The sequence below is a fragment of the Triturus cristatus genome, chromosome 2_1, assembly GCF_964204655.1.
Source record: "Triturus cristatus chromosome 2_1, aTriCri1.1, whole genome shotgun sequence".
Classification (NCBI taxonomy): domain Eukaryota; kingdom Metazoa; phylum Chordata; class Amphibia; order Caudata; family Salamandridae; genus Triturus; species Triturus cristatus.
In genome coordinates, this window is record NC_140581.1 from 929,668,961 (window position 1) to 929,694,872 (window position 25,912).

Genomic DNA, 25,912 nt, shown 5'->3' on the forward strand with positions numbered 1-25,912 from the left:
AGGCCATAAGGCCCAGGAGCCGGAGGGTCAACCTGACTGAAACCCGGGATAAAGACTGAAAGCTCGGAATCATAGCCTGAATATCCTGGACTCACTGCTCTGGAGGATAAACCCGAAACAGCGTTGAATCCAGAACCGTTCCGATGAAGGGGAGCTTCTGAGAGGAACTCAGGTGTGACTTCGGCACGTTGATGGAGAACCCCAGCAAATGCAGGAGATCGGCCGTAGTCTGAAGGTGGTTGACGACTGCCTGGGGCGAGCCCACCTTAAACAACCAGTCGTCGAGGTAAGGGAAGACTGACACCCCAGACCTGCGCAGATGAGCTGCGACCACCGCCATCACCTTCGTGAACACCCGAGGGGCGCTGGTAAGGCCGAAGGGGAGCCCGGCAAACTGAAATGCTCCTGGCCTACCATGAACCGCAGGTAACGCCAGTGGGCCGGCAGGACGGGGATGTGAAAATATGCGTCCAGCAAGTCCAAAGCTACCATCCAGTCTGCAGGGTCGAGGGCAGCCACAACCTGAGCCAGAGTCAGCATTTTGAACTGATGTGATTGACGTTCCGAAGGTCAAAGATGGGGCGCAGGCCCCCTTTGTCCTTCTTGGGGACGAGAAAGAAGTGGGATTAACAACCACTCCGTACTTCCGGCCCAGGAACGCACTTGATGGCCCCCTTGGCCAAGAGGGCAGTGACTTCCTGCTGGAGAAGTACCAAGTGATCCACCGACATGCGGTGGCACCGAGGTTGCATGGCAGGAGGGGAGGACTGAAAGGGAAGGGAATAACCCCTGCGGATGATCTGCAACATCCACTTGTCCAATGTGATATCGCGCCAGTGGGGGAGGTGGTGGCGGATCCTGCCACCCACCAGCGTGGGGTGCTCCACAAAGCTCTGATTAGGAAGGTTGGGAGGTAGAAGCAGCGGGGGCAGAGGTGGACTGACCCCCATGCTGATTCCCAGACCCGCCCCTGCGGAAGCCGCAGCCGCGCTGAGGATGGTTCTGCACAGGCTTGCTGAAGGAACGTGCCCAGGTGCCTCTGCCGTGGCCGCGAAAGAAACGAAATCCAGGAGTGGCCGGGCTTTTTGAGGAAAGGCCCAAGGACTTGGCCGTGGTCCGCGAATCCTTACAACGCTCCAGTGCACTGTCGGCCTTATCGGCAAACAGGCGAGTGCCATCAAAGGGCATGTCCATGAGCGAGCTTTAGACATCAGACGAGAACCCGGTAGATCTCAACCAGGTGTGGCAACGAAGTGCCACAGTCATAGAAATAACCCTACCAAGTGAGTCTGCGGTGTCCAAACCACACCGAATGGCGAACTTAGCCGCATCCTTACCATCGGCAACAGCTTGGGACAGCACAGCGTGGATCTCCTCAAGACACTGAGGCAACACCTGTGCAACTGTATCCCACACCGCTGGGAATAGCGGCCCAATAAGCAGGCGGTGTTCACTGACCTCAGCCCTAAGCTGGCTGAAGAAAACAACCGCTTATCGAACTGTTCTAGCTTCTTAGAGTCCTTATCCGGCGGAGCCGTGGGAAAGGAACTCTGTGACGTCGAGGCTTGGATAACCAGGCTCTCAGGCGTAGGATGAGTGGTCAGAAAAGCGGGATCACCAGGCGCCGGGCGGTGGCGCCTGGCGACATTCTTATCCACCGGGCCCCCCGTGGCCGGCCGCGACCAAGTGCCCAACAAGACGTCAGTGAGGGCGTTGTTAAGGGGGAGCAGGGGCTCCAACGAAGTGGACGTCGTTTGGAGCACCTCAGTGAGGAGATTAGTTTTGAGGGCCACCGTAGGGAGATCAAGGTTAAGGACCTCAGCTGCCCGACGGAGCACCATCGTGTAGGAGGCGCCCTCCTCCATGGTAGGCGGGGGAGAGACAAACCCCGGGTCAGAGGAGATGTCGAGGTCGCCGGCATCCTCCAAGTCATCCACCCAGTCTTGCTCAGAGTCACACTGATGGGCAAGAGGGTCCTTGGACCCCTCCCAGTCGTCCTCTACCTCTGCCGCATGGGGAATAGACCGCGGGGACAGAGCTGGGGCCGGAGAAGGAATAAACGGTGTCGGAAATGGTGCTGAGAACGGCGCCGTCCGGGGCCGAGCCGGCGCCGTGTCCCAATGCGGATCCCAGGTCGGAACACAATGGTCCTGGAACCTGGGCAAGGGCAGGATGAATGGCACCCACTGCGGCGCCGGGGGTGGAGCCGAGGGTGGAGCTGGGGCCGGAGCCAGCATCGCTGGACCTTGTGGCGCCGGGGCCGGAGCCAAGGGCGCAGGATCCTGTGGCGCCAAAGCTGGATCCGCTGGCGGCCCAACAGGATCTGGACACGGGACCCCGGGGCCCGAGGGTGTCCCGGTGGGAGCCTGAGGCCTAAACAGGGGGTTCATGGTAGCCAGAAATATTCTTGCACCTGTTCGGGAGTCGCAGATGGACCCGGGTAAGACGGGTAGGCCCTGTGACTCTCAGGCTTCCAAAGGAGCCGTAGGGGCAGAACCCTTGTCCGCATCTGAGGAACGATGGGGGATCGTCTGGGAGCGAATTAGCTTCTTCGACTTCTTTTTGTGTCGTCTCTTACCCGAATCTGAGGGTGAAGACTTGGTGCCCGAGGAGCGACGACTGTGGCCCCACGAGCGATCCCGGGCTCGGTCCCTGGACCTGGAACGGCGCTGGGACGAGTGCCGGACCTCCAGCAGCTTCCAGCGCCGCTCCCTCAAGGCCTTCAGGGCCATGGCCCGACAGGACCGGGAGTCGTGGTCAGTCTTCAGGCAGTAGAGGCAGACATCATGGGGGTCTGCCACCGACATATTGCGACGGCAGGCCCCACAAGACTTAAATCCAGGCATCCCTACTTGTACCAAGGAGTAAGGGAAACAAAAAGTCTCAAAAAGGATAGTCAAAAAGTGACTAAGGTACGTGCTTTAACCGGATCTGCGCTTTCTGGCGCAGAAAAAGAAAGAACTGACGTCAACGCGCATGGGTGGCGCCTAAGTAGTCTCCGTGACGTCTTCTCGGCACTTACGACGCCAACGACGGACGAGGAGCTGCATGACGCCACCTACTGACGCGCAGGGGTACTGCTAGCGAAACATTCCGCATCCAGTCTGACGCCTGGGAATATATTCTAAGGTAAGGAATCTATCACTAACGTGTCTCTTTCAGATATCTGGAAAACATTTTTATATTTATGCAAAGGTTGCATTCTGTCTACAGATAGTTGTGCGTAAACAGAACTAAACACCAACGGTAAGATATTGACCACTCAGACAGCAGAGGTCAGGACTACTACACTACAATAACATCAGAATCGATAATCGTGCTCCTTAATCACATCCCGGCCCTACTCCTCTGTTAATAGTCTCAAGCAACTTGGGCTAAAATGCCAATAATAGACTGTATATGGGCTAAATAACTAACTATGGAAGGGGCCTATTGCCAGCAGAATAAAAATAACCTAAAGCTGTGTAAGTAGTTGTTTTCTGAGAAACATTTTTTTGAGAATATTCAAACTCTGCATAATAGTGATAATCAAAAGCGGTCCAAATCTCCAGAACCATAAGTGATAGTCTGCTTAAAAGCACTCATATTTTGGCAGGAAAAATGGAAAAACATCTGCAGCAAAACCCTAAAAAATCAGGTTAAACAATGACAAACATGTATATGAATGTTTCTTGATTTAATATCACAATCAAACTACATCACTTACAATAAATTGCTACCAAAACTTTCAGGCAGTAACTCTACTGCTAGCCCCTATTGATACTTGCTGCTGAGATACTCCTTCATTAGCCCATGATCTTTCCCTCTTTTAGATATGTAAAAAACACAATTCCTGACTAAAACATTAACATCCTGAATTGCAATGCACACACACTCTATTGGAATGAGAGTGATGAATTAAGCAGCCAACAGCATGAGGAGAAACTGAAGTGCTTCTCTGATCGGATCCAAAGCCTTCTCTATGTACATTTTAAATAATAAAATAATGATAATTTGGTAGCAATAGGTCAGCAGACAGCAGCTCTATCAAGCTAGACATAAAAAGGACCAGCACATCAGAAACCTACCCGCTGATAGTGGCAGCATTGCAAAATACATTTACAACACTTTTGAACTTTAGATTGATCATAGTAAACACACAAACCTTGTTCCTTGCCAGTTAATGTGGTGTGCTTGGCATTTCTTTGAGCAGCAGAGCTCTGTTCGTTGGCTTTCACAAACACGTCTGCAACAGTAAGAAGAAATTCCATGCTGGCACAAAGGTAAATGTCTCGAACAACTGTATCAATTACTGTGCCTTCTCGTCCACTCTTGTAGCTCACATCTACCATGACATTTTTTTCACAACCGAGTTTCAGCTCCAACATTCTGAAAGTGATAAAACAACATCTTGAAACCAAACGGAATAGAAATGCCATACAAAAGTGTAGATAGAAGTGAACTTAGGCACTCAAAGGTAAACAGTAACTGGAAAACATTCAGATCAACAGAAATATCCTATCGGCACCTATGAAGCCATTTTAGCTTTTGCAAAAGATGGCTTTAGCAGTCTGCAAGAGCTTTTGACGCAAAAAAGAAAAATATACAAAGAGCAACTTAGGCTCAGTCCTACATTCAGTCATCAAGTGCTCGTGTCAGACCCCTTCCACTACTGCATGAAGAAAATTGTGATTAACACTGGGGTCAACCAAAAGCAATATCACCCCTTTAACAGTTTCCATTCATGTCAATGGTGTGTTAAGTGTAGGAGATCATCTATTAAGTACTTTAATTGAAAATAAAAATTTCTGACAGAATTCCTTGGGAATTCCTGTATGTCTAGGAGCACTGTATTGTGTACAAATTAACACACATGAAAATGTAAAAGGTGAACATTTCTGCATGTGAAATACAACACACTTTTTCAAAGACTCTGTTTTATCCACATAGAAAATATTTTTCCAAACAGAACCCCATTTAACTTCTCCGTGAATTATGGGGAAGTTCAATCACATTTCAACAAAAACATATTTATTCTAGCCTTTGACATGAGTAAACTTAGTGTTTTAAAGGCAAGAAACTACCTGCAAATTGTTGGTGGATTCCCAATAACTGGCAAGCTTTTAGGAGATACACACCCCTCTATAGGTGCCAATAAAAAAAAAGGGGGAGGAGGCGGGAAGAGGAGAGAGCAGACTGCCTGGTATTACACACCAGCACACAATTTAACCAGATGGACTGTGGTAAATGCAGTGCATGGTAACACTCACTATAGTTGAAAGTCATTAAAATCCACAAGTGGTGCCACGGAAAATGTAATTACGGACGGCTCTATGCTTTTACAAAAGACATATATATAAGGCGTGGGCTGAGTACATGCAAAATTGTCCACTCTCATATTGCGACCAAAGAGATATCCAAGGTGGTTTGTTTGCTTTCTTCCCTCGATTGTCGAATCTAAACCGCGATCCAGTCTAAAGCCTTTTGCAACAATCTTTCAGATTTTTGTAATGACATTTCTTCTATTTGCTGTTCATTGCCATACCGAACTCTTTTTGAACCTCTTTCACTTGACTTTATTGGGGATTGTATGGCCAATATTTCATCTGGCCAGATCCTCACCCACCTAGTTTCTAGGAATGGACACATTGCATGAAGCCAGCATGCTTCAAGTCATCTGCAATACATCTCTAACCACTTCAGGCTTTAAAGAAGGCTTCAGTTCTGCTGCTAAATAAGAAACTTGCTGTCCCAATGGTTTTGAGTTATTTTCATCCAATGTTGTTGTTACCTTTCCTCAACAAGATCAGGATTGTCTCTTTTTTGGAATCAATTTACTTCTTGGACAATGCCAATCTGGCTTCAGGTCTCCTCATAGCACCTAGCCCACACTGGTCTCTATACTTTATGATCTGTGCATGGTGGCTTACCAGGGCAATTCTTCTGCTCGGTTTTGTTTGCTGCTTCCAATACAGCAGCCCAAGATATTTATATTAACCATCTTTCAGAAGTTAGCATTAACAATACTGTTTTGAACTGGATTAAGTCCTACCTGTCTACTATTTAGCAGTTCATCTCTCTCCTTATCAATCTGATTTCAAGCATATACTCATGGTGTTCCTCAAGGTTCCTCACTTAGCCCAATCCATTTTTAATTTATATGTCCATTCTTTCTCTCATTAAACTGATCTGTTTGGCTGGTCTCGGATGGATGGCCTATGCTCTCAACACAATTTGTCTCTTTTGATGACCGGGTGCAGAATGACAATACTGCCTACATTTTGGCAAATATTTGTAAAGGTCTGAGCCCAGACTTAGGGAGGGAAATAACTGCTCATGATACTCATCTTACTCATCCTTCATCCATATCTGGGTTTCAGCTAATTCTGGGTGAACGCTTCCTACATAACAATGGATACAAAAGATGACTATCGCTTGAAGAGTTCAGACCTGAAAATGTATTTGTCCAGAAAAATGAGGCCAACTACCTAGTAAAGACCTGGTGCAGCATTTGTACTAGTTCTGGCAAAGTGGCTAGACCCTTATGCCTCTGGAGACAGTGTGCCAAAAGGGGAAAATGACTTATATCAACAAGTACAGAATGAAAGACCATAAGGAGAACACCAAGAGAGAATTCAGGAGACAACTGGGCCCTCAGTTTACGGAGAGGATGGGTGGGTCGATAAGGAATCTGCAGCTAGAACCGGTCTCTACCAGATAAGGCATTACAAAAGGTAAGTAACTTGTCCATCTGACAGAGATATCTAGCTACAGATTCCTCATCTTAGAATCAATAGCCAAACAAGCCATCCTCAGAGGAGGGACTGCAAATGGACATCACCAAAGATCTCCAAATAGGAGAAGCCGGCCCAAAGATAGAAAGGGACTAGACTATCAAAAAATTATAGGGGAAGCAAGATGCTCACTGAGAGGACTGAACTCCAAGAAGAACCATGGGAGCAAATAGGGGGTAGAAAGCTACAAGACCGTAAGTACATAGTATAGAACCAGGAAAAGAGGCATCCCAACAGGGAATACAACCTAAGATCAGGGAATGCAAAGGGAACAAGGACAAGAGTCAACAGAGTCCAGGCCAAAAACAAACGGAAGGAGCATGTTTAGCGTGCTCAGCTGCAGCAACACATAAAACTGAGAAAATACACTCACGGATCGTCCAGGAAACTATCGTGAGAAACTGATTTAAAAAAAATAGACCTCCAATGACCAAAAGATGGCGAAAAGAGAACGAGGACAATGAATGCAAAAGAGCATCGTTAGGGAACAACAAGAACAGTAAAAGAAACCGCCCTTAAATTGATAACCTTGAAGGTATTTAAGGCATCCTCCAACGGAATGTAACAGAGACCCTCATTGAAGAGAAGGAAGGAACAGATAAGTGCAACTAAGAAGGCTGAAGAAGTTGAGACGCTCATATGGGATGGATACATATATATATATATATATATATATATATATATATATATATATATATATATATATATATATATTTTCTACAAGAGATCCGTTCAAGAGATGGGTATATACCAGTAGGCAGAGAGAGACAACCCAGTAACATGTATATAAGGATAAATATGCATTAAAAAAAAGAGAAATTCCCATAGAGACACAAGTCATACAGGGTAAGTTAGAGTATAGCCACTCCACCAAAGGTAACCCACGTCCTCCACCAGTGAGCAGAAGGACAAGAAGTGGGGGAACGAAGGATACTCCAAAAATAGAGGTAACAAAGGGAGGACAGAGATAATATGTCCCACTGTCGTAAAGAAGAAGCTACAACAGTAACTGAGGTGGAGGCAGAAAGACAAGGTTGGTAAACAGCAACACAATGCCGCCTAAGAGTAGGAAGTGGAAGGCAGTGCCCCCTACAGAAAAACAAGGGCAACTATCCAAGAACCAACTCCATCGATGGAGGAAGAATGCCAGCGGGCGGCAGCAAGAGAAGCAAAGAATAGCAGCATGTGGAAAGTCCACCATGAAGGAAAAAAAGAAGACAAAAAGGCAGTCAGGATGAAATGAAGGGCTGGTGGAAACCAATGGCAACAGACAGTAGATTATGATAATCACACATTGTCCAATTTACAGAATAAGGATTATGAGTAGAAAAATAACCTCTGCCATGGGGGGGACGTCACAAATGCGGGAGTGCAGAACGAAAGGGAAAACCCAGCCACTTCTGAAAGAAGTATATCAGTTATGGAGCAAAATAGGCAAGGATACCGGTATCCCAGGTGAAGGGAACCAGTATTCCAGGTGAAGGGGACCGAAAAGAACAGTAGACACAATAGTCATCCCACGACTACGATGGCAGATATGTACAAAACCGGAAAAATTATTCTAGACTGCTGGAGATTAACAGTCACAGGAGCACAACAAGACTGGAATTATGGAACCCAGGCATGAACTAATAGGAACCCAAAGAGGTTGCCTGATTGCAGCACCAGCATAGCCCATATGGACATAAGGGCAGAGAAAAGAGGAAGGTGAAGTCCTTATAAGGGAAACAAAGTGCATGAGCAGCTCACTAAAATGCCTCAGAGGAATACAAATAAGGTCCCCGAAAACAGGGAACACGGCTATAGTGCAACGGCACAACATAAACAGAATACCTGCCACAGAGTAAGTACTCCTGTTGGAAAATTCAAGTGGTAAAAGCAGCCAGAGGACAGACGCCCAGGGGACCGCAAAACAAGATAAGTTCCAGATGGCTGGAAACCAAACCGGACACTGACAGCAAAAATTAGACAAAAAGTCCCTGCAGAAAGAAGGAACACCACACCAGGAGTATCCCTATAGAGGATAGAAGAACTCTGCCTTAGGAAGGCGGGAAAGAGTCACAACAAGGGGAAACAACTGTCCCCGACAACCTTAGGACAAGAACCGTGATAAGACAATGTACCACCATGACTATCCCTGAGCCGGCATAAAGCAGAGTCGGTGTGCATGCCAAAATGAAAGGTGCCATTAAAAGGCATGTCGATCAAAGCAGTTTGAACAGCCTCTGAAAACCTGGAAGTATGCAACCATGCACGTCGACATAGAGCAATGGACGATGCCAAAGCACGACCAACAGAATCAGTGGCATCCATACCACAGCAGATGCTAAGTGTGCAGCTTGCTCCCCATCTTGTACCAAGGGAACAAGAGCATCCGGGCTTTCTCCGGAAGAGAAGGCATGGGAGAAGCAGGCAAGCAGACAAGAAGTGTTCAGAGAGCACAGAGGAGTGCTAGAAGCAGAGAAAACACACCTACCACAAGCGTCAAATTTCCAGCCTTCCTTTCTGGAGGGAGGACTGAGGGAAGAAAATCAATATTCTGCGTGGCTAAAGCAGCCTAAAGCTTTAGTACAGGGATGACTAAGTAGACAGAGGGTGATGCCTGGGAGAAATTCAGCGATCCACAGGGAGCCCTGTTTCGGGTTTAGTCTAAGCACCCAAATAAGGGGTCTGTTGATAATACCACCAAAGGAAGGTGTAAATCCAGGGCAGTCGAAACTTGATGGAGCATGTCTGCTAATGCGGAACTTGCCTCCGTAGCAAACGGCGAGCAGACAGGAAGCTGGCGAAGATTCTAAGCCACCGGCATCAGCAAAGTCAAGTAACCAGCCAGATGGCATAGGGGGTGGAATCATGTCCTGAACTGGAGGAGGACACACCACACCTTCCGTAGTACTTCCACAACCAGGGCCCTCAGAAAAAAAAACAGAGGAAGGAAGTATGGGATGGTCGGCTCCATCAGCGCTGCATCCCACACTGTAACGGAAGCCAGTTGACTCTGAGAAGGCGATGCCTCGAAGTTGGAAAGAACGTCAATTGGCATCGACAGCACCACCATCAGAGCCGGCAGACAAGAGCTTGAAACAGATATAAAAGTCAGCAGACCAGAAGCTGGAGCCGAAGGTGGAAGCCACGACGGGCTGTGCACCGGCGCTGCTGAGGTGTCAGACACAGGAGGCCGACCTGAAGCAGAGGGCAAACCCACCGGCGGAGTCACAGACACGACCTCATGCACCTTTGCGGGGCCTGAAGGCGTTCCAGAGGGAGGTGACTACCCAAGAGCAGAAAGAAGTGCTTGAGAATCTTGTCTCATCTGGATCAAAGTCACCCCGGCCCTAGGATAGGTGGGGAGATGCGGTCGGACTCATGCCTCCGCACTTCAACCAAAGAGTGCGGATCAGCAGTAGGCGACTGTGAGAAGCTGGCTTAGTATATGGTGCACACTTATGTAAGTGGGCACCCTGCACTAATCCAGACAGCCCTATGGTGATTTTAGTAGTCTTAGATAACTTTAGAAACCTCTCCAAGTGGTAACTGTGGAAAGCAGCCTTTAGGCTCAGCCCAGAAGGTGCGTAAAGCAGCTTGTTTCACCAGAGCATGATTTTATTAGTTTAGATTAAATGAAAAAGAACCACACAGTGTATTTATGAAAATATGTATTGATTACAAGCCACTCACTAACACATACAGATATCTACTACCCGGAGATATACACAATACTTTGCAATAAAATCAGGAGTCAAGTCAAGACTATACCAAGAAGACGTAGAAGTGCCGGGGACCCTAGCTGTCCTAAAAATACAGCCCCTAGTGTAGCTCCAGGGTTTGCCAGTGTAGCTTTGGATGGCAATTCCTCAGATGAGAAAGTCCTCCTAGCCTTCAACTGGAAAATGGGCCCAAAAGGTGAGTTGGAGATTTCAGAGAGGAGTAGACCCATCCACCACCTACTGGTGAATGGAATCCCAGCCACTGGCCTGAGAGATACCTGTGCCAGTCACACTATGGTGCATGACAGGTAGGTTATCTCAAACCAGTATGTCCCAGTGGAAACAAAAAGAGTAGGGGCTGTCCCAGGGGATGTCACTGTTAGGCCTGTGGCTGTAGTGCCCCAAGAAATAGCTGGGTCCCTTAGTTGGAGAAAGGTGGTAGTCAATAAAGACCTCCCCCTCGATTGTCTCCTTGGGAATGAACACCCAGTGTTGGTCTGAGCCAAATAGGTACTGGCCCAGTGCAAGACCTCACCCAAGGAAACTAGAGGGGCTGAACCTACAGTTAGTGCAGCTAAGCCCATAAAGAAAAAGAAGAGACAGTGTAGGAAAGGTGGACAACTGTTAGCCAGAGCCCCAGTGGGCCAGGGAAATTCTATCCCAGTAAGGAAGAACTCCAAAATGTGCACTGAAGTCCCCCCTAGCCAACAAAAAGACCTGACTAGTCAGGCAACTGTCCAGCCTGAGTTGGTGGCTCCTCAGCTGGCAGAACAGAGGGTGGAAAAACAGTGTTCACTACCAAGTGTAGGGACCCCTACCCAAAAACAGCAGACAGGCCACCAGAACCCAAAGAAGCCTGTAGGTTAGCCACTTCACCTACCAGTGAAGAGCTAAAGGTGTGGTTCTGGGCACTGACTGCTCTCAGTAGCCTCTGCTGGGTGTTAGCCTTCATGGCAGCACTGTCCTTGGCATGGTGGCCTAGCCCTCTGCCAAATAGCAAGTTAGGCCCCCTGACCCTATTGGTTATGGTGGGGTTGCTAAAGCTGTTGGTACCCTCTGTGGGTAAGCTGGGTTTTGCACTAGCTATGTTAGAATTTGCAGAGGTAGGTGGGCACCTCTGAACCCAAACTAAAAATATGGGGTGAACACACCAAAGAGCTAGGAAAGGTGCATTGGGAATGAGGTCCTGAAACTGTTGAGGTAGGCCATCTCCCCAAAGGGACTGACCTGGACAGAAGGATGTAAGGCAGAGTAGGCCCTGCAACTTTCAAACCACTTCCTCTACTCTTCCTCGCCTGAAAGACTCTCCCAGATGGGGAGGCAGAGCTTGCCTGGCCTAAAGATGGCCGCGTAGTAACACACATCTATCCGTCCAGAATCCATCCAGAATCCGCAGCTTCATCTGTATTAATCGCCCTTGGGAGCTCTGGATTGTTGAAGCCCTTTGCCTGCGGCACCCGGCGCTGGGACCATCTTGCGCTTTCCCCGCCTTTAACCGGCGAACTGACCAGCTGAGAGTGAGGCGGCATGAGGCCTGTTTCTTTAACGGCCAAGTGTGATGTACGGCGTTGCGGCGTCTGATCGTGGCTGCCGCCTCTGCATCTGTGCAAGTGGGATCCCTATCAGCGGACATCCCGGCATAGAGGCTCCGGATCTGCGGGCTGTGGCGTGGTGAGTACCAACGTCGGCGGCTGCAGGGTGAGCCCCACTGATCGGCGAGGCCCGGTGTGGTGTGGTTGGGCGCCGCAGGCCTCACTGCGCGGACTGGTCTCTGCCCCGGGCCTCCAGCCTCAGTGCTTTGGCCTTAGTGATCGGCCTCCCCCCGGCCTGGGACAATTGATTGCAGCTGTGGAGTGGGGTCGCCTCCGCCATTTTCCTAGCACTACCCGCCCGCTTGGTGTCTCCTCCTAAAGTGGGGGTGAGGCGGTGACACTGCTCGCTGCCCTAGAGTGGGCCCCACATTGGCGCTGGCTGCTGCGGATGGCTCTGGCCCTGGCACGCTGTCACTTTTACCAGCTGTAACCCGGGGGAGAGGAAGAGAGGTACCTAGCCCGCAACTTTCCTGATTCTGGGCCTGGTACACGTGCCCCTGAGTAGCCTGCAAGACGGTGGTTGCAGCAATGGGGAAGCCAGATAAGTCTCAACCCAAGCTCACCTTTGATCAGCGAAAATCCCTGCGCTGTGAGGACACTGCCGAAACCACGTTGTCTGAACCCGATAATCAGGCTGATGACCCGGTTGGCAACATTAAACAGATTATTGCGTCCCTGCAGCAGGGTCTGACAGCTATCGATTCGAAGATTGATACCTTGGCCTACCGACTCGACAGAATGTCTGAAAGGGGTGACAAGCACTCCGAACGCCTCGACATGGCGGAGCGTCGCATCACGGAGGTAGAGCAGGCTCAAACTGACTCCGGTAGCGTCCAAGCACGCATGGAGCGTGCATCATCTGCCTTGCAGGATAGAGCTGAGAACTTGGAGGCCCGCTCGCGGCGCAGTAATCTCCGCATTATAGGCCTGGCTGTATCTACTGCGACGGGCAATATGGAGGTCTTTGTGGAAAAATTGCTCAAGTCACTGTAGGGGGCTCTAGGCCCCAGCCCGGTGCCCCTCCGCGACCCATCATTGCCAAACTCTTGAATATCGTGACAGGGACGTGGCGCTGCGGAAAGCAAGAGAACTGGGCAACTTACACTATGAGGGGGCCTCGCTCTCTCTGTTCCCAGACTTTACTTTTAAGGTGCAGGAGGCCAGGAGGAAATTCACGCCTCTGAAACGCAAGCTAAACGATCATAAGATAGAGTATGTCATGTTATATCCTGCACGGCTCAGGGTGTTGCTCGATGGAAAAGCAAAGGCCTTTTCGGATCCCCAGTCATTGCAGACAGCCCTTAAGGATTGGTAAAGGGCTGGGAAGCGTGGTAAGGCCAGAACGATACCCCCTCGGCGGATGGGGGGAATGGTAACCTTGATGAAAATGACTGAAGGGGAGCGTAATTTCTGGAGAGGCCCTGTTGCTGTAATTTACTCCCTGTGGTTATTCTACAGAGCATGATGGAGGTTGTTATGATGACACTCTGCTTACTATGCCACGCTGCTGGTCGGTCGATTCTGGCGTCCTATTGTAGATCTGAGTTTGATTCTTTTCCTATGCCCCGTATGGGGGGGTGGGAGGGGGGGAGGATCTGTTTACTGGGTTCCTGGGGAGGGCGTTTCATTGCCTCCTCCTGCTATGGTAGGGCAATTACGTGGCTACTGATTGGCATTTCCTTATTGTCATGGTATATAGAGTTTGAAGCTTCATAATAGATACTTGGGTGTTGTGGCGGGGGGTGGATCAGCTTGCTAATGTTGGGCAACATTCGCCCGATTGTGTTACCCGCTGTTACTCTCTATTCTCTAGGGGTTTGTTGTTGCATCTATGCATTAAATGAGAGATTTTTGTTTGTCAGTTTTGGTATCGGGTGGGCTGCCACTCGCCTTCGCAAAGTTGGGGTATGCAAGGCATGGGAGGGGGCGGGATTGGTGTTTTTCTTTGTATTTTTTTGTTTTTGCAGATCATATGCCTTTTTCTGTCCATGATGCACGGGGTGGGTTGTGGGGTCTCGAATGTTGGCTGTGTCGCTGGTTCCTTTTTCCCACATGACAAGTCCAAATGTTAGCAAGGGTCAGGGCAAACGGCTGCGCCTAACGATGTGGAATGTCAGGGGGTTAAATGATCACCGTAAGGTGCAGAAATTCTGGCATATCTGAAACGTAAGGAGGCAGATATCGCTTTACTACAGGAAATGCACCTTAACCCTTGCTGTACATTACTTACAGGTAGCAGGTTCATTCCATGCCGCACGTTTCACCTCCCACGCTAGGGTTGTGTTGACATGGGTCAACCCTAGATCGGGTCTTCAGCTGGAACGCTATGAGTCTGACCTGGTGGGCAGGTAGGTTATCTCCAGATGCCATGGTCAGGAGTTGGATTTTCTCATTGTTAATTCCTATGGCCCAAATTATGACGACCCGTTGTTTTATCAGTCCATTCTCTCATTACTTAAAGCCTGAATGCCCTCTACACTGCTCTGGGGGGGGGGGGGGGACTTTAATTGTATTCTGGATACTGCTCTCGACTGCTCGAGAGGTGCCCCCGACCCCTATCGCACTCAGCTAAGACCATACATTATATAACTCTGCAGCTGCAATTGACAGATGTTTGGAGAGCTAGGTCCAGCTTGAGAGGCGGATTCACACATTATTCAGCGCACCCCGATGTACACACACAGATAGATTATTGGCTCCTCTCATAAACCCTGATGGCCACGGATCAGGACTGTTCTGTGCTGCCTTGTTCATTCTCAGATCACTCGCCCATCCTGCTAGCTATTACTGTACCATCTCGCAGTTGTCCTCCATTTTTGTGGAGGTTCCCCCTTATTCGTTGCTGGATCCAGTCTTTAAATCCGAACTACATGCTGCTATATCTGAGTTATTTGAAATTAATGTGGGCTTGGTTGACTCCTTTGCCACGGTCTGGGAGGCGTTCATGGTCTGCATACGAGGTGTAGCCATTAGCAGACACGCAGGGGTCTTCTGTTCCATTAGAGAACGGCTTCCTTTGTTGGAGAAACGACTGGCTACACTGAAGGCTGGGCTGTCCGTCAGTAACGATCCTGAGTTAAGGTTGCGCTGGCTGACTATCACGAAGAGACGGACTGCGTGGTCAAGCATATGGGCAAGTATGCTTCGGCTAGATTCTATGGGGAATCTGATAGGCCGGGCACAGTGCTGACGGCTCTGGCTCGCCGCAGATCGGAGACTAGGTGTATCACTGAAGTGTGTGACGAGGAGGGTGATGTCCTGACAGAGCAGGCTCCTATTAACGAACAAGTTACTTACCTTCGGTAACGATGTATCTGTAAGAAACATTAGTTAGTTAGATTCCTCACCTTAGAATATCCCCAGGCGTCAGACTGGATCCGGAAGATTTTTCGTCAGCAATACCCCTTGCGCGTCGCTAGGCGTCGTCTGCGGCTCCGCGTCCGTCGTCGGCGTCGTGCGCGGGAATGACGTCGTCGGAGTACTTAGACGCCGCCCTTGCGCGCTGACGTCAGTGTAGGAGAGTAGGGTCTGCAATCCTATGATAACCCAGATTTTTTGCTTTTTGCTTCATTGGTTCACGACTTTCCCTGGCTGTGGGCCTGCCAATCAGACCCACAGCCTAGCTGTTCTCTCTCGAAATTAACACACATGTACATTAGGTGCATCCACTAATTGGAACTGGGCCGCCTTATCAGTCCCTGTATCAGCATACCACAGGTATCCCGGGCATCGGTGTACCCAGGGCCTACCAGGGGCTGCAGCATGTATTATGCCACCCCTGGATGGCCGCCCAAATCTGACACAACTGGCTGCACGACAGCTGGGGCAAGGTGGTGTAATCACCCGTTGCTGTAGGTGTAGTATTCCTATACCTAACCCTAAAATGGACACATGGATTCCTATCAGTCACTCCTATGGCAGGCCTTATCAATCCTGAAGGCAGAGTGCGGGGAATCATGTGGGATGGTGCTCTGGCGCGAGCTGAGCACGTCGACGGCTTGCGGAACCAAGTCCTAATAGCCGTTCCATGGTGACGCGTGCCAACTACCTTAAAATGCATTATAATCCTCGCGGTTACTTGCTAACTCTGGCATCGCATCACCCACACATGTCGAGTAAGGTGTCATACGCATTGGAATACGAACCCCTCGCCAATTCTGGCGACGGGGTTAGCATTCCCCCCTTTTAGAGGGGCACGACATGGAAGTAACCTTGAACCCCGGTTAAAGTTGACTCAAGCCTCAGCATCACAAAATGGATGCTGCCACCAGACACAAGTCTGACCTCCTGCTGCTGGGAGACCTTCCAGCGAGGGGAGCTTGGACAAAGGGTTTCCTGTCGAGGGCGGTGTTAGCACCATCCCAGACAGGGTTTGTGTATCCCAGGTAGGCAGGGCTGAAAGGAAGGTGATTGCAAGTGGCACCCCGGTGCTCACTGTGCATAGCCCGGCTCAAACCAGTTTCGGGGGGCAACCCTGCCCCTGAGCTGGGGCGAAGCCGGACAAAGGATAGGGGTGTAACCACCCCCCTCCTGGCCCCACCCATAGGTAGGACCTAGTCACGGGCCAGCCCCTTTTCCTAGAATAAAGGTAGGAGCGAGTCCCCTTCCCAAATTGGATAATTCTGAATCTTGAACTACTTTCCACGAAAGGAACTCTTGACTATTTCTGAAGACTCTCCCTTGTGGCTAAGGAGTAGCCACCCTGCACCAGCAGGCACCACCTAAGCGCTTGCGGTTTGCTGCACGTCTCTCCCACGGATCAAGACTGCCCAGCTCGACGAGACCCGGGTTCCCTGCCATCTCTGACCTCTACCTACATCATCAGCTCAGCTGAGATTCGTAGGTGTGAGGAGACCTGCGAGGCCGGCCATCTTCAGAACCTGTACGACGCTTATCTAGCACGCCCACCGAGGGACCCTCGAGTGAGTGCACCTAGGGTTTGAGAAGCCCTAACCCTGAGCGGCTCCAGCACCGAAGTCTGCCTCCCCAGCATCCACGAGATCTGCGTGGGAGCCCTTCTGCTCCTTGCTGCTCACCGCGTTGTCCGACCACTCGCCGACCGGCTGGTGGCCCTCTTCACGACGCACCACGACAGACTTTCATCACTGGTCTGGTTGCTCCAGACTGGCTCTTGCTCCCCTTCAACAGAGGAGTACCTCGGACCCTCCTGGTCCACTCCCGACGCCATCTTGACTCCACCGCGTGGGTTTGCCACTGCCAAGGCCTGCTGCCCCACTCCTGGGCCCAGCATAATCGACAGCAGACACCTTCGTGGGACAGCTCGCCCTCCATCCTGGTCGCCGCCGCGCCTCCTGGTCCGAGGAACAGCCGAGTCCGACGTCATCCACTCACCTGGGCGAGGTGACTTCATCCGGTACCTTCCTGATACCCACACGATCGCTGGCTAGCGGTTGAGAACTGAGTCCCCTCTGCTTTCAGGTTTCCTTCATCACCGATCCAGGCTTGGATCTCGCTGAACATCGACACTGGTCGCCTGCCAGCAACTTCTTCTTTCAGGCTCCTGAGACTACAACGAGGACTCCCGACATCTTGCTGAACCCCATGCAGCCGCAGCCTCTGGGCTAGGTAACTCGAGCATCTCGGTGCTCCATCGTAGGTTCACTCTACAAGTGTCCAGTTCCTTTTTCGTTTAGTCCCACTGATCGGATTCCTCCGGAATCAGTCACTTTAAACTTTCTAACCTCTCCCATTCCACTTGCAGTGGAATGGTTTCGTGCCCTTCGGGCATTTGTGTAAATTGTGCAACCAGAAGTATTTTCCTAAGAGTTTTGTATTGTGCTTAGCTCCCTGACTCATAAAGAGCCAGGGTAGTCTTGTTATAAATAAATATCCTTTATTTTCATAACAACTTGTGTGGTGACCTTTCACTTGGCGTTCAAGGGGTATATGTGATGGTAAACAGCTGGCTTAACACGCCCTCTAGAGTTTAGCCTGAAGACTGCTCTTGTCCACGCTACTAGGATAGCTGGTCTATAAGGTTGACTTACAACCAATCATCAATAAGGGTCGTTTGGAATGATACACAGTGATCACTAGAATAGTGAGCACTACATATCAGGCCAACTTCTCACAGTCAGTTCTTGTACATAGCTTTCTGCGCCAGGAACGCAGAGCCATGCAAAGACCGACACTGGTGCCAAAAATAAAATCTAGGGGCCTGAAAAGGATAACCTTAACCCTAGATGTCAGTTCGCAAAACGGGGAGGATGGGTGGGTCGGTGAGGAATCTAACTAACTAATGTTTCTTACAGATACATCGTTACCGAAGGTAAGTAACTTGTTCATCTGAAAGAAACACGTTAGTTAGATTCCTCACCTTAGAATAGATACCCAAGCAATACCATCCCCGGTGGTGGGTCTGCGAACCCAGATCACACCAGAAAGTCCTGGAGGACAGAACGGCCAAAGAAGCCATCCCTCCGGACTTGGCTGTCAAGGCAATAATGCCTGGCAAACGTGTGTAGCGAAGCCCACGTCGCCGCCTGACAGATGTCCTGCAAAGGGACACCCCGTCCCAAAGCAGTAGTAGCCGCTATGGCCCGAGTAGAATGGGCGCGCAGCCCAACAGGAGGGTCCTTTTTTGCCAAGGAATAACACATTTTGATGCACAAAACGACCCACCGAGAGATGGTCCGTTTGTGCACAGCTTTCCCCTTCTTAGCACCCACGTATCCAACGAAAAGTTAGTCGTCCACCCGGAACTGTTTTGTGCGGTCCAGATAAAAGGAGAGCGCACGCTTTGGGTCCAGACGGTGGAGCCGCTCTTGCTCTTTGGAAGGATGCGGAGGCGGAAAGAAGGTGGGCAAGGTGCCAGACTGCCCAAGATGAAATGGAGTCAGCACTTTTGGAAGAAAGGAGGGACGAGGCCGAAGGACAACCTTGTCCGGATGAACAGAGAGAAAAGGAGGCTGTGAAGATAAAGCCTGGAGCTCACTCACCCGTCTTGCCGAGGTGATGGCTACCAGAAAAGCAGTCTTAAGCGTCAGCAGACGAAGAGGACAATTATGAAGAGGCTCAAAGGGAGCGCACATTAGAAATGTGAGAACAAGATTCAAGTCCCACTGAGGCATTACAAAAGGGACAGGAGGGAACGTGTGAGTAATGCCTTTTAGAAAGCGTGTAACGACAGGGGACTTGAAAAGAGAAGGCTGATCAGGAAGCCGCAAGAAGGCAGAGATGGCAGCAAGATAACCTTTCAGGGTGCCCAGGGCAGAGCCCTGCCGGGCCAACGAAAGAAGAAAGAGGAGAACCTCAGAAAGAGGGGCGGAAAGGGGATCCACAGCCTTTGCTGTGCACCATGCCACAAATTTATTCCACCGGCAGGCGTATACCGTTTTTGTCGAGGGACGCCTGGCTGCCAGAATGATATCACAGACTTCAGGAGGCAAGTCAAATGGCATCAACTGCCGCCGCTCAATCTCCACGCATGGAGGTGGAGGCTGGACAGGTTCGGGTGGAGGACCGTCCCCTGCTGCTGCGACAGAAGATCCTCCCGAAGGGGCAGACGTATCGGAGGATCGGTCAACATACTGAGTAGCTCGGGATACCAGTACCTTCGTGCCCAATCCGGAGCCACCAAAATGACTTGGGCCCGGTCGTGCCTGATCTTCTTCAGCACTCTGGGCAGAAGTGGTATAGACGGAAAGGCGTACAACAGACCGCAACTCCACTCGTGACGAAAAGCGTCGCCGAGCGAGTGCCGCCTTGGAAATTCCAACGCGCAGAACTGCTGACATTGCGCGTTCTCTTCGGTGGCGAATAGATCTAACCAAGGCTCTACCCACTGCTGAAAGAGACCTTGCGCCACTTCGGAGTTCAGACGCCATTCGTGATCCATCATGCACCGGCGGCTGAGTTCGTCTGCTCTGGCGTTCAGAGAGCCCACCAGATGTTGAACAACCAGGGTGACGCCCTGGTGTTCCAGCCATGTCCAGAGGCGCAGGGCCTCCTGACAAAGGGTCCACGACCCCACCCCGCCCTGTTTGTTGCAATACCACATGGCGGTGGTGTTGTTCGTGAACACCTGCACGACACTTCCCCTGACCGAGGGAAGGAAGGCTTTCAGTGCAAGTCGGATCGCTCTCAACTCCAACAGGTTGATGTGGAGGCGAGACTCCGCCGGAGACCAGAGGCCTCTGATCTCCGCCTCTCCCATATGGCCACCCCATCCCAGGAGGGACGCATCCGTCACTACGACATGCTCCGGTTGGGGAAGGGAGAGGCTCTTGCCCTTGACCCAATCGCGGTCCGTGAGCCACCACTGCAACTGCTGTGCAGTACCCTCCGAGATCAAGACATGGTCGGACAGGTTGCCGTGATGCTGGGCCCACTGAAACCTCAGGTCCCACTGCAGAACCCGCATGCGCCGCCTGGCGTGATGCACTAGGAGGATGCAGGAGGCCATCAGCCCCAGAAGCCGCAACACTAGCCTGACCGAAACCCAGGATAGAGGCCGAAAGATGGGAATCAGGGCCTGTATATCACGGACCCGCTGTTCCGGTGGATAGACCCGGAACTGCGCCGAATCGAGAACTGCTCCGATGAAGAGGAGCTTCTGAGAGGGGCTCAGGTGTGACTTCGGCACGTTGATGGAAAACCCTAGCAAATGCAGGAGATCCGCCGTAGTCTGGAGGTGGGAGACGACTGACTGGGGCGAGCCCGCCTTCAACAACCAGTCGTCGAGATAGGGGAAGACTGGAACCCCTGATCTGCGCAGATGAGCTGCGACCACCGCCATCACTTTCGTGAACACCCGAGGGGCACTGGTGAGGCCGAAGGGGAGCACGGTAAACTGAAAGTGCTCTGGGCCCACCGTGAACCGCAGGTAACGCCGGTGGGCCGGCAGGACGGGGATGTGGAAATATGCGTCCTGCAAGTCCAACGCTACCATCCAGTCTCCAGGGTCTAGGGCAGCTAGAACCTGAGCCAAAGTCAACATTTTGAACCTTTCCTTCCGGAGGAAGGCATTGACGTTCTGGAGGTCCAAGATAGGGCGTAGGCCCCCTTTGCCCTTCTTGGGAACCAGAAAGTAGTGGGAATAACAACCACGACCTACTTCTGGGCTCGGAACGCGCTCGACGGCCCCCTTGGCCAAGAGGGCCGAAACTTCCTCGTGGAGAAGATTCAAATGATCCCCCGAGATACGGTGGTGCTGCGGTGGCATGGCTGGAGGGGTCATCTCGAAGGGGAGGGAGCGGCCCCTTTGGACGATTTGCAGCACCCACCTGTCCGATGTGATGGACCGCCAGTGGAGCAGGTGATGGCGAACTCTGCCGCCCACTGGCGTGGAATGGGCCTGAAAGCTCGGACTAGGAAGGCTTTGAGGCGGATGCTGCCGGGGTGGATGTGGGCTGACCTCGTCGTCCTCCAGAACCGCCTCGGCGGAAACCACGTCCGCGACCTCGCGCAGGTTGGTTCTGCGGCTGGTGGCTAGGCGTACGTGAGGAGGCACCCCTTCCTTGGCCACGAAAGGGGCGAAAAGCGGAAGTTTGCGACCGCGGGGCCGAGAGGCCCAAGGACTTGGCCGTAGCCCGGGAGTCCTTAAAGCGATTCAGCGAACTGTCCGCTTTCTCACCAAAAAGGTGAGTCCCATCAAAGGGCATGTCCATTAGAGTGCTCTGGACATCACCCGAAAAGGACGTGGACCGCAGCCAGGCGTGACGTCTAAGCGCCACAGTGGTAGAAATCGCCCTTCCCAGCGAGTCCGTAGTGTCAAGCCCAAAGCGGATAGCATGCCGTGCTGCATCCCTCCCATCGGCCAGAGCCTGGGTAAGTTGTGTCTGGACCTCCTCCGGACACAGGGGCAGCACGTCCTCCACCGTATCCCACAGAGAGTGGGAATAACGGTCCAAGAGACAGGCGGTGTTCAAAGACCGCAGGCCCAAACTAAGGGAGGAGAACAGCTTTTTGCCAAACTGTTCCAGTCTCTTGGAATCCCGGTCCGGCGGAGCGGTCGGGAAGGAGGATTGGGAGGTAGAGGCCTGGATAACCAGGCTCTCGGGGGTAGGGTGTTGGGACAGAAAACTGGGGTCGCCCGGAGCAGGGCGGTGGCGCCTGGCGACGTTCCTGTCCACAGGAGGAACTGTGGAGGGCTTGGACCAGGTGCCCTGCAGAATGTCAATGAGGGCCTCATTGAATTGCAGCAGAGGCTCAGTGGAGCTTGCTGCAGACTGAAGCACCTCAGTGAGGACGTTAGTCCTCACAGCCACAGCAGGTAGCTCGAGCCCAAGGGCTGCGGCCGCCTTGCGCAGCACCACAGAGAAAGCAGCACCCTCCTCCGAAGCCACAGTCGGAGGAGAGATGAATCCAGTGTCTGGAGAGGTATCCAGGCCACTGGCCTCCCCCAGTTCATCTGCCCAGTCCTGTGACAGTTGAGCCTGAGCGGCCATAGGATCCTCGGATCCCTCCCAGTTGTCCCCATCATCCGATTCCTGGTATGCAGGAGGAAGGATCGGAGCCGGGCGATAGACAAAATGCGTCTCCAGCGGCACCAAATGTGGCGTCCATCGACGTCGTATCGGCGCCGGGCCCGGAGTGGGGCTGAACCGGGGCTCGACGCCGAGCGGAGTCGGCGTCGGAGGTGGTACCGGTGTCGACGCCGGCAGAGGAGGCGTGACGAGGTCGACCGGCGTCGGCCGGGACTCGGGAACGGGTCCCTCGGGCGCTTGCGGCGTCGAGCCCGGAGCAGTCAACGGCGCCGGGGCCGGAGCCGCCAGCAAGCAAGGTTGCCCAGTCGGGTCCGCGGGGCCCGAAGGCGCGCCAGCGGGCGTCGACGGCGGAGCCAGGTTCCTCATGGCCGAGAGGAAGGCACTGACTTCCGCTGGCGTTGCGTCAGTCCCAGGGACCGGTGGGTATGGGGACTTGCGCGGCGCCTGCGGCTCGGCCGAGTCGCGCGACCGGCGAGGGGAGTCCGAAGAGCGGTGTCGCCTCTTGGACTTCTTGGAGTGCTTCGACTTACCCGAAGACTTGGAGCCAGACGAGCGATGATGACGTCGGCTGCGGCTCCGCGACCGATCCTTGGACCTCCTCCTGGACCGGGATCGAGAAGGGCGCGGAGCCGAGTGGCGAATCTCGAGAAGCTTACGGGACCACTCCCGTCTAGCCTTCGAGGTCAGGGCCTTGCAGTCCGAACACGACTCCGCGTCGTGGTCGAGGCCCAAGCAGTAAAGGCACCGGCGGTGATGGTCCGTAACCGACATCAAGCGGCTACAGTCAGCACAGGCTTTAAAACCAGGCATGCTACCGGCACCGGAGTCGAGACAAGATCAAAAAGGATCGAAAAAGTTAGTCAAAAAGTGACTAAAGGGGTAGCTCTCCCGGATCTGCGCTTACTGGCGCGGAAAAAAGAAGAACTGACGTCAGCGCGCGAGGGCGGCGTCTAAGTACTCCGACGACGTCATTCCGGCGCACGACGCCGACGACGGACGCGGAGTCGCAGACGACGCCTAGCGACGCGCAAGGGGTATTGCTGACGAAAAATCTTCCGGATCCAGTCTGACGCCTGGGGATATTCTAAGGTGAGGAATCTAACTAACGTGTTTCTTTCAGATAACCGGTTTCGCAGCTATTACCAGGGCCTGTACAGCTCCAAGATCACCCCCAGTGCTGATGATATAGCGCAGTACCTTGAGTATATTGAACTTCCTTGGTTGCAAAACTGGCACCGCAAATTCTTAATGTGCCCCATTGAGGTTTCGGAGGTTCGCCTCGCCTTAAACTCTATGCGTGAGGTTAGTGCCCCCGGTCTAGATGGCCTAACGGTCTCCTTCTATAAGGGTTTTAAGTGATCTTCTGATACCCCATATTATTACCCTGTTCCAGGAAATGGGAGCAGATGGGATAATACCCCCTTCCATGCGTGAGGCGCTGGTCATTACTTTGTTGAAACGTGGTGAGGATCCTCGCAGCTGTCCCTATTATCGTCCACTATCGCTACTCAACGTAGACACTAAGATATTAGCCAAAATTTCGGCTAATTGTCTGTCTCCGCTTCTGCCTCGATTGATTGGTCCGGAGCAGGACGGATTAATTCCGGTTCGCACGCTCGTGTACAATCTGCGCACAGAGTTCAGGGCCCTTCAGCATGTTCGTGCGGAGGTTCAGGCTGCGGCAGTTTTCTTAGACGCCGAAAAGGCTTTCGATTCAATCGAATGGTCGTTTATGCATGCTGTGCTGCATCGTATGGGTGTAGGTGAGGTTTTTTTTGCAACTGATTTCGGTGCTGTATAATCTGCCAATGGCTCGGGTGCGCACTGGCGACATGGTCTCTGTCCCATTTCAGATTTTGTGAGGCACTCGGCAGGGGTGCCCTCTGTCCCCACTATTATACGCTGTAGCTGCTGAGCCCCTGCTGAGGGCGTGGCGGGAATATCACTGTCATCGAGGACTTCGCTTTCCTTGGTATAAGCTAATCGTCTCGGCCTATGCCTATGCCGATGATATGCTACTGTATGTCCATAACCCTGAGGTTCATCTTGCTCCGGTTATTCGGGAGGATTTGCGCTTTGGGGGGCTTTCTGGGTTAAAAATCAACTGGGACAAGTCCATTATTTTTCCACTGACACCAGCTACTAAGCAGATCTCGCTTGACTTCCCACTGCAGTGGACGTCAGACCCGGTGCGCTACCTGGGTATCCAGGTTCATTCTGATGCGGACTTAGTAATAAAGGCGAACTATGGTAGGGCAATTGACAAGCTTGGCGACGATATAGACAGATGGATACGGCTCCCACTTTCCTTGGCTGGGAGGGTCTCTCTCATGAAGATAGTGGTGCTCCCTCGCTTGCTATTCCTCTTCGTTAATATTCCCATGGTAGTGCCTCAGCAGCTGTTCCGTGAGCTACGTTCCCTGATGAATAAGCTGGCGTGGGTGGGCAAGGCCGCTAGGGTCGCTATGGACACTCATGTTGCCATACACGGCGGGAGGCATGGGTGCGCCGGATCTGGAGCTTTATTACAGAATAGCGCATGCCCACAACTGGGTACATGGTCCACCAGAACTGCCACACATCCAGATCGAAAAGGTTGCTGCTGCGCCTCACTCCTTGCCTCGTTTCCTTACCCAGGAGCCCTTGAGACAATGTGGGGTACTCGACTCGGTCAACTCCATGGTACACGAGTGGAACGTAATACTTAACTTATACAATGGTGCTCAATTATAATCGCCTTGTTTGCAGGTGGAGTGGTGTCAATGGTTTGACCTTAACTCGGAGAGAGGTACTATTAGCTCCTTATGTAGTTTGCATATACATACAATGGGAGATCTATTCAAACACGGTCGTGTTGGCACATGGGGAGAGGTGACCGGTGGCGATAGGATGCCTACTGCGCTGACGAAATTTCATTTCTTAAGAACTCGCCACGCTATGCGCGCAGTCCTCGGAGACTAGCTCCTGGAACCTATGGTGATCCCGCCCCTGTCCATACTATTAGGCGTGCAGTCTCCTGGTAAGCTAATCTCACGTCTATATGCTGCGGCTATAGTCACTAAGGTTTCAACCCTGGCGAAGGCAAGACTGGCTTGGCAGGCTGACATAGGGGTTCCGATCACGAAGGATATATGGCATTAGTGTTCTAAAGTCACACGTAAGATCTCCATTAATGGCCGTCACAGATTAGCGCATTTTAAGTTCTTGAATAGAGTCCATTATACTCCACAACGCCTGCACAGGTATGGTTTACGGGACTCGGATAACAGTGAACGCTGTAATATGTCCGGTGTTGGGTTCTTCCACGTAGCTTGGCAATGTCCTCAGGTAAAGGTCTTCTGGACAAATATTTTTTAAATGTTGAACAATATTGTAGGGCTCTCCCTCACTCC

At 51.8% G+C, this 25,912-nt stretch overlaps 1 protein-coding gene across 3 annotated transcripts in view; it reads right to left on the reverse strand.

Annotated features, from left to right (window-relative positions):
• Positions 1 to 25,912, reverse strand: part of VPS13A (vacuolar protein sorting 13 homolog A) — a 2,314,464-nt gene that overhangs the window by 1,330,248 nt on the left and 958,304 nt on the right. For all 3 annotated transcript variants that reach the window (XM_085633365.1, XM_085633382.1, XM_085633374.1), the window contains one exon: positions 4,145 to 4,368. In XM_085633365.1, the coding sequence (XP_085489491.1) occupies positions 4,145 to 4,368 (224 nt within the window). The remainder of the gene's footprint in view (positions 1 to 4,144; positions 4,369 to 25,912) is intronic.